At 39.2% G+C, this 14,112-nt stretch overlaps 1 protein-coding gene across 1 annotated transcript; it reads right to left on the reverse strand.

Moving 5' to 3' along the window:
- Positions 1-3,676: 3,676 nt before the first annotated feature.
- LOC109218324 lies at positions 3,677-6,188 on the reverse strand. The gene is made up of 2 exons (XM_019382679.1): positions 5,201-6,188; positions 3,677-4,893 (listed from the first exon to the last, which is right to left on the reverse strand). The coding sequence occupies exons 1-2, from the start codon at positions 6,186-6,188 to the stop codon at positions 3,677-3,679; spliced, it is 2,205 nt and encodes a 734-aa protein (XP_019238224.1).
- Positions 6,189-14,112: the final 7,924 nt, after the last annotated feature.

The following is a 14,112-nucleotide window of genomic DNA, read 5'->3' on the forward strand; positions in this document are numbered from 1 at the left end:
CATATATATAATGCATGTAGGACTCATTGGAATCATATTCTGAACCTTTCGGAGTGACGTAAGGTCGATACTCTCCGTACACATTATTAGGAATAACTCTTCATCAAGAGTCTTATAAGAATCAGGAAGTACCAACAACACCGATAACATAAGAATAAGAGAAGCAACCTCAACATCCATTGTGCCATAAGAAGGGAAACAATGTAAGTACCGCTAGCTTCTAAGAGTAGAGTACCTTTGGAATCTCGTTCATTGCATTATGTACAATTGAGGTCATGCAAAAGAAGGAAAAGGATAGACTCACATACCTTGTATATACTGCCAATCCTCAAGCTATGCAAATGTCACGACTCCTTAGTCTACAATAGGTGAAATGACACTATCGTTAATGTTTAAGTGTCTTAACTATTATGTACCGACCACAACCTATTTTACGATGAAACGGACAGAACCTCCCCTATATATATGACTTCACACAAGTCAAAACAATCACCAAACAACCCAACATACCCCTATCACTTCATACACAAAACGACAACCATAATAGTGTCAAACAATCCGAAGATGTTACGACGAACGACCAACAAACCACCCTGCCATTATGTGATGTTTCTCCACACCCTTTCTCTTCTCAACTCCATAAAAATAGTAGCAAAAGAGACAACTCAAAAGCAATACGAAACAACCCACAAAACAGCCCCACAAGTTCAGCAACTCAAAATTCATTTTTCAGTTTATTTAAACATGTTTCGACTTGTCTTTTCTTTCAAATTGAGCACCAAAACAAATAGTTAGGACTCTTATCCAGTAAACCAGCCAAGAATTCAACTTAAAAGTAGGTTTACAACCAGCCAACAGTGATGCAACAACAAACAACATACTACTCTTTCGAAACTCGCTAGGTCTAGTCTTTACGGTCGAGTTACAACTCGTACAAGCATAGATAATGGAAGGAGAAGCATAAACTTACTTTGGACTGAGTAGAACCACGAAACCTAGTCCTTCTCCATCAAAAATCAGTATCCCAACTCAGCTACATGAAGGAGAAAGAGAAACTAGCAAGCTGTCCGGGCTTTTCGGCGCTAGAATCGCATCGTAACATCCTAGGGTTTATGTGAAATCTTTTTGTGGGGAGGAGTTGCAGGGGTTAAATCGGATTCTCATGGTTTCAAAGATGAGTGAATTAAGTGAGTTTATAAGCCATTAAATGTCCACATTTTGCCGACTTTGGGGCTTTTAATTTTGTCCACTCCTTTTGGCAAGTAGGTGATGCACCTACTTGTCACCTACCAATCTGCGCAGGCTCGCAAAAATGCAAATATCTTTCTACTCCGATACCGTATCGATGAACAGTTAAATGCATTGGAAACTAGACTCATAGATCTTTAATTTGGTATGTAGATCATCCCTTGATTTCAAGTATATTGGGAGAAGTGCAGATACATTTGACCTAAATTTCAGCACATTATGAATGCAACTTGTGATGACCTTTGCCAACTTTTTGTTCCACAACTCGCTTGACTTACAAACATAACACATGAATATCATACGACTAAAATAACTCATAACTAAACCTCCTCATCATGTTAATCACCCCAGTCTCACCCCAAAAGTATATGTTATAACATTCTAAACTTGTCGACTTTCGATGAAACTTATTTTCTTCAGTTCGTTTAGCGTCTAAGCTTTCCAACCCTTTTGGTACTTTTATTCATGATCTTAAAGATTTATAACCTCCAAGATAAAAAGATGAACATACGCTATGTACTTTAAAAAAAGGATCTCATTTCCGAGCTTATATCAATTGGCTTACGACGTATTCTCATGTACGAAAACATGGGACGTAACATATCACAGGGCAGACATCTGAACAGTTATAGAGTAAAGGCGAGTAATTGATGGGAGTCAGTCACGTTTGAAATAATGGCAGGGTGTAAATGGTATGAGCGGAAACCGGAGCGAAGGTTGCTCCCGTTTGCAGAACGGTTAATTCCTGGATTACCTGCAAAACTTAAAACACGATGCATGCAAGTATATAGATTATTGCGAGAATTTAAACATGATGCAAATTCCCTTTGGACCATGAAGGTTGTCTTTGGACAGTGAGGATGACGTCCTTAGACCATGACGTCCCGGGCCATGAATCATGATATAAGGGATTCGCAGGCCATGAAATGATGTTCTCGGGTGATGAGAATGGTGCCTCCAAACCATGATGCCTTTGAATAATGATGTGCGATATTGAGAGATCCTCAGGCCATGACATGGTGTCTTCAGGCTATGAGGATGATGCCTTCGGACTATGACACCTTCGAACAGAGACATGGTGATGCATATGAGCAAAACAAGGCAGAGCTTAGCCTTATGTAATTCGGGAGGCAGGGCTTAGCCTCATGCAAATAGATGAGACAATTCTTAGTCTCATGCAATGGGAAGGCAGAGCTTAGCCTTATGCAATTGAGGAGGTAGGGCTTAGCCTCATGCAAGTTTTGAGACGGCTTAGTCCCATGCAAAGGTTTGAGACAGGGCTATGTCTCATGCGAAGAGAAAGCAATGCTTAGCCTTATGCAAATAGGGAGGCATGGCTTAGCCTCATACAAAATTTGAGACAGGGCTTAATCTCGTGCAAAGAGAAGGTAATGCTTAGCCTTGTGCAAATAGAGAGGCAGGGCTTAGCCTCATGCAAGATTTGAGACAGGGCTTAGTCTCATGCAAAGAGAAGGCAATGCTTAGCCTCATGCAAATAGAGAGGCAGCTTAGCCTCATGCAAATACAGAGGCAAGGCTTAGCCTTATGCAAGATTTGAGACAGGGCTTAGTCTCATGCAAAGAAAAGGCAGAGCTTAGCCTCATGCAAGGTTTGAGACAGGTGTTAGTCTCATGCAAAGAGAAGGCAATGCTTAGCCTTATTCAATTGAGGAGGCAGGGCTTAGCCTCATGCAAGATTTGAGACAGGGCTTAGTCTCATGCAATGGAAGGCAATGCTTAGCCTTATGCAAATAGGGAGGCAGGGCTTAGCCTCATGCAAAGAGAAGGCAACGCTTAGCCTTATGCGAACATAGAGGCAGGGCTTAGCCTCATGCAAGATTTGAGACACGGTTTAGTCTCATGCAAAGAGAAGGCAATGCTTAGCCTTATGCAAATAGGGAGGCAGGTCTTAGCCTCATGCAAAAGGAGGAGACAGTGCTTAGTCTCATGCAATGGGTAAATAGCAAATAGGAGCAGAATATTTCTTATATGGAGACATATTTACGCTTGGCAGTTTGGTTGTTATGAAGGTAATGATTTTAAGGCGCATGTACTTGTGGTTATTCCTTGTTCCTGCATTCAAAGAAAAATCGTGAGTTTTATGGGGGAGGTTGGTTCGTGCCTTTGTCTGCTTATTTTGCTTTGCTTTGCTCTGGAGATCTTGTTCGAGTTACCCTGGGTAACACCTGGCTGCCATAGAAATAAAGTTTTCGAAAAATATGCACTTATTTGATGAAATAGAGTTATTTTAGAAAACATAGTGGTATATAATATCAAGTAATTTTTTTTTGGTAATTAAAAGACTTTATTTACCAAGTAAATATGTACAACTTACAAAAACAACTACTAACAGCCTCCTGCTGGACATGAAGCCCCAGCATGAGGTTTCTTCTCTACGACTTAATCTCCTATTACATCTCTAATTTAGCTCATTCTGGATACCAATTCATATTTCTCAAATAGGTATCCAGTTTTGTACTATCTTGAGCTCTAATATGTATCTCCTGTATGATCATTTTCACTATATTCTGTGCATTGACTTGCTTCTTCTGGAAAATAACATTGTTTCTGGCTTGCCATATATGGTAGACTGCTGCAGCTAATTCCATTATGTACACTTCAGCTCCTGCACTCTTCCCTGCTGCCTTCTTCTCCGTCCACTGAATTTCTTCCTGCCATTCTTTCTTTCTTCTCATAATCCCTTGCCAGGATAGTAGCTTCTGCAGTACCTCATTTGAGAATTCACAGTGGAAAAACAAATGCTGCAATGTTTCATTCTCCCTGTGACACATTGTACATATTGTTTCATCTACTAATCCCCATCTTGCTAGTCTCTCTTTAGTGGCTAACCTGTCTTGTATAGCCAGCCTTAGGATAAAGATCCACTTTGGTAATCCCTTGTTGTTGCATACTATTCTTCTCCATGTCACCTTTTGGAATCCCCCTTGTAATGCTTTGTACATCTTTCTAGTGGAGAATCTCTCCATGTAACTCACATCATCTTCTGAATATCTAGCCTCTTGAAATTGTCTTCTGGCCTTGAATATCTTCTGAATAACCCATGAAGCATTCTTTGGTTTAGTATTCCATATATTGTTATCTTTTATATAGTATGCATGAACCCACTGAACCCACAACTTCTCTTTCTTTTTGCAGATGTTCCAGAGAAGTTTGCAAATAGCAGCTTTATTCCACAGCTCTATATTTGTGAAATTTAATCCCCCTGCTACCTTAGGAGCACATAATTTGTCCCAAGCAATCAAAGCCTTCTTTGTTGGTTCAACACTGCCCGACCATAGAAACCTTCTGCATATTGCCTCAATAAATTGTATGATTTTCTTTGGTAGAATAAAGACTTGTGCCCAAAAGTTCTGAATTGTTCCCAGCACACTTCTGATCAAAGTTGCTCTTCCTGCATAAGATAAGAACTTGGCTGTCCAGCATTGGATTCTGCTAAGCATTTTATCTATCAAAGGTTCACACTGAATTGTTGTCAGACTTTTTGTGCTCAAAGGAACACCAAGGTATCTAAAAGGTAGATCACCTTTGGTGTATCCTAATAATTCCATTATCTGTTGCTGTATCCTGTTATCTACACCTCCAAAGTACACAATGCTTTTACTTGTATTTGCAACTATTCCAGAAGCTACAGAAAATATTTGAAACTATTTATGCAGGGCCTTGACAGATTGCACATCTCCCTTACAGAATAGCAGAAGGTCATCAGCAAATCCCAATTGTATTAAACTGACTTTAGCACACCTTGGATGGAATCTGAATTCTTTGTTGTTTCCTAGCTGCTTCATTAGTCTACATAGGTACTCCGTAGCCATCACAAACAACAATGGTTAGAGGGGATCCCCCTGTCTTAATCCTCTCTTTTCTTCAAATGGCTTGATTGGTTTCCCATTGACAATGATTGAATAAGAAACTGTACTAATGCAGATCATTACCCATTTTACATACCCATTCTACAAAATCATAAGCTTTCTGCATATCAATCTTCAACATACACCTTGGTGATATATTCTTCCTCCCATAGCCTTTGACCAGTTCATGACTCATTATGATATTATCTGTGATCAACCTTCCTGGCACAAATGTTGTTTGACAATTGTCAATCAAATCTAGCATAACTTCCTGCAATCTTGTTGTTAGAATTTTTGAGATAATCTTATATAACACTGTACAACAAGATATAGGTCTGAATTCTTTAATACTACTAGGGTTCTTTACTTTAGGGATTAGAGTAATGGTTGTACAGTTGATAGGTTTATACATTACAGTTTCATCAAAGAACTCCATCACTGCTTCAGTAACCTCTTCCCCTATTATATGCCATGCTTTCTTAAAAAAGAATGCATTATATCCATCACACCCTGGTGCTTTGTTGTCATCAATACCCTGTAATGTTTGCTTGATTTCATCTCCAATTACAGGTCTTATTAACTGCATTTGTTGTTGTTTGCTTAGTTTATACCCTTGCTGCATCACTTTTGTGTTGACTGCTGGTAGTTGTGTTGCTGATGTTCCAAGTAACTGCTTGTAAAACTTCAATATTTCTGTCTCCACTTCAGTAGTGTTCATGAGTATTTGCCCTGCACTATCAGTCAGTCTTCCAATATGATTTGTTGCTTGTCTATTCTTGACACATGTATGAAAATATGCTGTATTTGAATCTCCCAGCTTGAGCCATTTGATCCTTGATTTCTGCTTCATTATACTCTCCTCAATCTCAAGCCATTTAGCCAACTCCATTTTTGCCTCTTTTTCTTGAGCTACTATGTCAATGTCATTCCCAGGTCCAAACATTTGATCCTGAATACCTTCCAACTTGGCTCTTGTTGCTTGAATTCTTTGTCCAGTGCTATTGAAATCTTGACTATTCAGTTGCTTCAGTTTGATCTTTAGCATCTTTAGTTTCTTCCACACCTTGTTCATTGCAGTTCCTCACCCCTTTTTGTCCAACATTTGTTCACAGTATCCTCAAATTCTTTGTGTTGAGTCAGACAGTTAAAAAACTTAAAAAGTCTAGTTCCATTCTGATGATCAACCTCAATTGTTATGCTCAAAGGACAATGATCAGAAAACCCAGGTTGCGACACACTCCCCTCTACTGCAGGCCATTTCTGAATCTATGCAGCATTAACAAGTATTCTATCTATCTTACTATGGACATGATTGTTTGTCCAAGTATATTTCCTACCCACTGTTCTCAATTCAGTTAGCCCAACCTCCCAAATGAATTCTTTAAAGTCTTTCACCTCAAACTCCTGTGCTGGATTCCCCTGTATCCTATCTTCACTAGTTAAAATAGGGTTATAATCCCCCATTAATACACAAGGTCCAGTGATACCAGCTATGATTCTTTTCATATCTTCCCATAATACTTTCCTATCTTGAATAGTATGCATACCATAAATAGCTCCAAAATTAAACTTGTTGCCATTCTGGAATGCTGTAACCAGCCCTATTATGTACTGTTTGTGTATATCATAACTCTCAAAATCCACATTTGTCTGGTCCCATGCAACCCGTATTCTTCCACCTGGAGCAGTAGTATAGTTTGCTATCCATCTCCAATTGCTGAACACTTTCTTTATTACAGACTCAGCCTTTGCTTCTTTAACCCTATTCTCTAACACAGCCATTAACACCACCTTATTTTCTCTAATAAATTTTTTTAGTTCTTTTTGCTTGTACCCTTTATTCATCCCTCTAACATTCCATGATATGATGTTCATCATTCTATTGATCTAGGATTCAGAATAACACCTCTACCTCTATCTCTAGGCAGTTCTCTACCTTGATCTCGGTTTTCTGTAATTTGAACTATCTTTTGTGCTGTGTCAACCAAAGCTTTAAAAGCATTACCTATATTAACTCCATTCTCATTTCTTCCTTCCATATTCATCTTTTATGCAGACTTTCCTCTAGCCAATTGCCACTGTTCTTCATTTGGCTTTTTGTTCTATGTCTCTTCATTATCTTCTTCCACTTGTTCCAGAAATCTGCCACATGTATCTATTTTGTCAGTCTTTGGATCAAGTGTCCATACAGCTCTACATTCCTGCTTCTGGTTCTGTGCTCTATACTTTTGTTGTCCCCCCTCTTGTTTCTGCATTTGCTGGTTATGACATGAGTGACCAATTTGACAACATGTTTGATAGTATTGAGGCTTTCAGTCATATTGTACCACTTGCTCTATCACTTTTCCTTTGGGATCAACCAGTTTAATTGACCCTGGTAGAGTCCTTGTTATGTCCATTTCAATTAGTACCCGAGCATATGAGATCCTATCAGCCACAGTTGTACATGCATCAGCATAAAGAGGTTTCCCTAGTCCGCTCCCAATTTCGCTAAGAGCTAAGTTACTCCAATAATTCAGTGGAAGAACCCAAAGAGGAATAGTTTTCAGCACCTCTTCACTAAAATCAAATCCCTCAGTCCATGGCTTTAGTATTACTGGTCTGCTATTCATAGTATATGGCCCATTCATCAACACCTCGTCCCTTTCTTCATAGCTATGCATCAAAATTATAAAGTAGCCATCGTTGTGTAATAATACCTTTGGCTTCCTATTTTTCCCCACTGACCAGCAACAAATTGTTCAATAGTTCCAATAGTTGGAGTATTACCAACTACATACAAAATTATTGCTCGATTCCATTTCTGGTTTTCCTTAACTATGTCTTCTTCCAGAATTTGCAGTACTACTTCTCCCTCTTGTATCACTGGTGGTATATATGTTAGATCCATCCCTTTTGCAGCGAGTTTGTTATCTTGAAGTAATCCTGCCCATGACCTTCCAATACTGATTGGTTTCGTTGCTTGTTTGTGCTTCTCTTCCTCAATCCCTACTGGTACTGTTCCATTACTCTGTTCCTTTGAAGAACTCGTAGTTACTGTTACATTTGGAATTACTTTGCTCGTGCTTGATCCACCAATTACGACCGGCGATATGTTCATTTTAGGTATCCCTTGGTTGACTGGACTCACTGGACCAATTGATTTTACTCGATTGCAGCTCAGATCCGGCCAATTCAGCTCACTGTCACTCTCCAGATCCAACTCTTCCCCCTGCATTTTTCTTTTAGCATGTTGTTTCCTTGTTCCCTAGTGATAATTTCCTTGATTCCTCGCTCAATGACTGGTGTTTTGCTTTGATTTTTCCTAAGCCTCCCTCTTCCTCCCATTTTCGCCGAGTGACGCAAGTTATCACATCTAACGTACGCCGAGAGGACGAAAGGTTTCTTTTTCCTATAACATATATTCGTTAATATCAAGTAAATTAGATGAACTAATGTCTGCGACACTTTTAGAGATATTGCGGCTTCTTTGCGTTAGAATTTTGAGGATCCTCCTCAAAATTATGCCCCAGTTTAGTTAAATGATCCTTCGGCCGGTCTGCATGTAGCAAAAATTGTTAGATCTATTCTGGAATTTTGCGAATCCTTCTCAAAATTCTTCCCCAGTTACTGTACCGATTTTCTGACTGTCTTACACATGATGATGTCGGCTGGACTTGCTCCGGAATTTTGAGGGTCCTCCTCAAAATTCTGCCCCAGTTTCTGGTTCTGGGAGAATGAAGATTTCATTAAGATGTGACCGAACCCACAGGGCTGCCTACGTATCCCCTCTTAAATGGGAATCAGGTCAAGCGTAGTTCAGTTACATCAGATGAAGAAATGTAAACAATCTAAACATAGTATCTCTTGACTGCATCTGAATTGATAGGTTTTGGCCGAACTTCTCCGTCCATTTCTGCAAGTATGAGTGCTCCTCCTGTTAGTACCCTGTGAACCATGTATGGACCTTGCCAATTGGGTGAAAACTTTCCTTTGGCTTCATCTTGATGTGGGAAGATTCGCTTTAGCACCAGCTGCCCCGGTGTGAATTGTCTTGGTCTGACCCTTTTGTTGAAAGCTCTAGACATTCTGTTCTGATAAAGCTGACCGTGACACACTGCATTCATCCTTTTTCCATCTATAAGGGCTAATTTATCATAGCGGCTCTTTATCCATTCTGCATCACTGAGTTCAGCTTCTTGTATGATCCTTAAGGAAGGAATTTCTACCTCGGCGGGAATGACAACTTTGGTACCATAAACCAGCAAATAGAGAGTTGCCCTAGTATTCTTCAGACCGAATGGCATCATTTTGTAGCAGTACAGCCCCCATGGTGTAATGAAAACTATTTTCTTTGCGTCTTCTTCATCCATCCAAATCTGATGATAACCCGCGAAGCAATCTACAAAGGATTGGAGTTCATGCTTGGTGCAATTGTCGATCAGAATGTGTATATTTGGCAGTGGGAAATCATCGTTGAGACTTGCTCTATTTAATTACCAATAGTCAACACACACCCTGACTTTCCTATCTTTCATCGGAACCGGTATGATGTTGGCTAACCAGGTTGGATACTCAACTACCCTGAGGACTTTGGCTTTGATCTGCTTAGTGACTTCTTCCTTGATTTTTAGGCTCATGTCTGGTTTGAACTTTCTGAGTTTCTGCTTCACCGGCAGACACATTGGATTGGTAGGCAACTTATGAGCCACTATGGATGTGCTCAGGCCGGTCATGTCATTATATGACCATGCAAAAATATCCTCATATTCTTTCAGGAAACGAGTGTATTCTTTCTTTTCTGATGGTGATAGGTGAATACTTATGCGAGTCTCATTGATGGTTTCAGAATCTCCCAAATTGACTACCTCGGTTTCGTCCAGGTTGGACTTAGGTTTGTTCTCAAAATTCTCAACTTCTCTGATAACTTCCTCATGTATCTCTCATCCTCTTCTTCCGAGTCATTATCCTTATGTTGCGTTGTCTCATTACATGTCATAGTCGTTGGTTCATCAAGGTAAGAAATAGTAATGCTGTAGAAGAAAGATATGAAAGATAACGATAACAAAATATAAAATTATTTGATAAATACTGAAACGTTAAACAAAATATTGTCTGAATGACTTCGAAACGATGTTTTTCAAAACAAAATACTGAAAGGAAGATATTTTAATAACTGAATGCTCAAAAGACTTGTTTTTCAAATAACATTAGTAGCCATGCTACCCCGGGACTCGTCTGGCCCTGGATGGTGTGGCGGTCCAGTTCCTGAGAACAGGTCCCTTTTCCATGGTCTTAATGGTGAGGTCTTCTTCCTCCTCCTCCTCAACTATTGCACTGCAATCCATGTCATCGCTTGTATCATCCATTCCGGCTTTTCCTTTGCTTTTAGGATCATTCGGAGGAGGAGGAGATGGACGACCTCTTGATCTGGTATGGTATGCTGATGATGCCAATATGCACGAACCAACAGTTAGGGGATGGGAATAAACAAACCAAGAAAAGAAGAAAACAAAAAGGTAAACAAGTTAGTAAGGATTCTGAAAAGTATTTGCAGTATTTAAACACGTATTGCAGGACTGTAAATTCGCGTCCTAATTTGGGGAACCTCATTGTGCCCGAGGTAGGCCTAGCGACAAGTAGATTTGGAGAGATTTAATGCCGATAAATGCCTCATTTCATCAATGTAATAAATAAGACGAACCTAAAAACGACAATAAATAAATGAGTTACTAATGGCATCTGCCTTATTACATTCAAATTATAAAACGACTCAAGAAAGAAATAAAACATTATTTCCAATCTATTTGGTCCCAGAAGGACCTTCTCCATGCTTTGTCACTTGGTGAGAGATTTTTCCACCAATCCGGCAGCAAAGGTGGGATATTCCGAACCATGCCAAACCTGGGGACCTCGTGCCTCATTTCTGCAAAAATAAACAGAGTTAGACCCTTGCCCCCCTCTGGATTCGACTGTGAGCACGTGATTTTTGCCCTATATGAATTACTCCTATAAAATTCAAGAAAAATAGATTTTTTCCAATTATTTACCATTTTGTAGGATTTTTGTAGAATTTTATTAATTGTTTGCATTTTTGTGCACGTTTAATTTCCATTAAAAATCATGAAAAAACGCCAAAATACCATGCATTGCATTTAGGTTTTATTCTTACATTTTTTAGGATTAATTAATTAATTAATTATTTGTTTCATTAAAAAAGGAAAATCACAAAAAATGGCCCATTTTATATGTTTACCTTTTAATTGCTAGATTATCGATTTTTCTTTTTGATTTAGGATCAGGGAATTTTTATAATTTTTAGGGAATTGATTAGTTTTACAATCTAGATTAATTTAGGATTTTAATTTAGGTTTTTGATTAAAGAAAAAAAAAGAAAAAAGAAAAACAAAAAGAAAAGGAAATAAAGGGTTAATTCAAAAGGGGTTTTGTTTTGATTTTATTGGGCCAAAGAGGCTGAAGCCCAAACATTTCTGCCTAAACCCGCCCCAAATTTAGCCCAATGTCCCATACCCGGTCTAGCCAGCCCCGTCTAAACCAAAACGACCCCGTTTCGCCTATCTTTGATCACAGCCGTTGGATCCTAGTGATCTAACGGTTCGGAACTGGTCCCTATCCCAGTATAAAATTGTCCAAATGCCCCCCCCCATACCCATTCGACCCCCCATTCCATCTCTCTCAACCTCAGAGATGTGAAACCCTAGCCGCCCTCATACTCTCCGCCGCCTCCGCCGTCAACCACCCGCCGAAAATCGCCTCACGGTGGTTCCGGTGCTCCGATCCACTCCAAATTCACATCAAACACTCCTCACCTCTTCTTCTTTCCAAATCCCAGAACCAATTCCCTCGAATCCCTCTCAAATCCCTCCAATTTTAGATCTAAGATTGATACCCAAAACCCTAGTTCGCCCAAACCACCCCAAATCCTCACCAGGTCATCTCTCTGCTCCCCTCACCCCTAATATCCTGTTGTTTTGCTCAAAAGGCCTCTTAAACTGGAGCAATTTCATATCAAAAATCTGGAAAGAGAGGAAAAAGAAAGAAAAACCTAAAAGCCTCTACTGAAGTTCAAATGGTTCATACCTACATGAGTCATTTGCTCAACAGGAGCAATTGATTCATGTAGGTTTGATTCATTTTCAAACTTGCCCTAACCATGTCCAAGCTCCGACGAGTTTCTCCGAGTCCCAACTGGTATAGGTAATTTGTTGTTTGGTTTCTTTTCTTGACCATTTTTCTTTTAGTTGATTGATTTCTTCGTGTGTTTGTTCTGTTCGTAGTTGCATGATTTAGGGGTTTTATTTTTTCAGAATTGTTTGTTAACTTCTGTGATTAATCATTGAGGTTAGTCAGTAGGTTTAGGGTTAATTTAAGGTTTAATTGCGTGAACGTTTTGGTCCTTTCAATCTGTGATTTGTGCCAATCTTGGTCTTTGTTTTGTTAGTTCTGATTTGTGAACAAACTAAAGTTTAGGGGGTTCAATAGAATAAATGAAAAGCTTAAGGGGGGTAATTTGGGAGTTAGAAATGAGAATTTTAAGATAAGGTATTTAGAATGTTCTGGGGCATGGACAGCTGGCATTATTCTGCCAATACAAGTTGCTGAAGCCAATTAGAAATGGCCAGCTGTCCAATTGCTGTTAAAAAGATGCTTTGTGAGGGGTGTTTTCAAGAAAATGATTCCTTGACTTGGAAGGCACACAACAGATTTCTGATATATAAATAAGGCACTCTCTGGACGAAAAAGAACAGACCTAAAAACTCTTCCGAGGGGCCCAGCTTCCTTTTCTAATTTTTCTTTCTATTACTAATGTTTGGAAGGGATTTTTCTCTAAAATTTCTGGGGTTCTGGAGCTAAGAATGGCTTGATTGCAAGGCTGTGTTGAGTATTGTTGCTGTTTCTCACTGTTGCTACTCATAAGCTGATTTCACTCTTGTATTTCATACTTTAATTTGGGTATTTGCTGTTATCTCTACTTCTAGGTATGTAAACCTTCACCTATTTTGTCCTATTCTGAACTCATGCAATGAAAAGATGTCTTCTCTATGCTATCTCTGTGATTGATTACTAAAGATTGTCATGATTAGCTATTCCAGTCTCTAGTTTGATTATGCAATTTTTCGATTTGAAGTTTGGTAGTAACTCAAATGGTAGTAAAAGCCGGATTCAAGTTAATATCATGAGTTTACGATCATGTAATACAACTAACTTTGATATTTTGATGGCTGTTGGCTTTGTTGGTTGGTTCTGAAATCTATGGTTCAATGAACTTTCTGTTTCTTTGAAATGACCTTTAATAGTTGCTTGGCATGTTTTTTCTCTGATTTTTGTGTGTTAAAGTCATGGAAATGATATAATCATCCTAACATGTTGTCTCATTTGCTTCAATCGTGGAGAGTTGGACGCGGATTTGCAAGCTAGCTCTGTAGCTATCCTTGTAAATGCAACTGCTGTCTTTTGGAAAATTGCGAAATCACCTGGGCAGGGATAAATGGCTTTAGCAGAAGATTGGAATGTTTTTTTTATGTAGTCACAAATGTTAGTTAGCTAGATACAATGATTGTTGAGTTATTGTGACTAGAGTTGTACAAATTTATTTTAGTTATCCATTTTGTATAAATTGATTCAATTACTTTTTGGTATGGTTAGTCATAGTTTAATTTTCAGCATTTATGTAATTGTTGTTAAGTGTATTTGAGAGGATCAGAAAGCCTTAGTAATGATTGGGCCTGGCTTTGGCCCAGATGTGGCACCCTGGTTGAAACTAGGCTCAGAGTGCCCTGACTCCATTTTTCTTTCGCTTTTGGGATCAACATCGTGCCCAATTACCTTCCGCAGTTTTCATTCATCAATTGGCTTACAAATAACGGGTTCTAACATTGCAAGTTCGCTGGGCCTGATATTGGCCCAATCAAGCTGCTAGGCCAGACCAGGCTTGCTTGCCCCTTTTGCTCTTATCCTTGGGCTCAATTTCTAGCCCAGCGCCCCCCCTCTTGGCC

Source organism: Nicotiana attenuata, unplaced genomic scaffold, assembly GCF_001879085.1.
Source record: "Nicotiana attenuata strain UT unplaced genomic scaffold, NIATTr2, whole genome shotgun sequence".
NCBI classification, from domain to species: Eukaryota; Viridiplantae; Streptophyta; class Magnoliopsida; order Solanales; family Solanaceae; genus Nicotiana; species Nicotiana attenuata.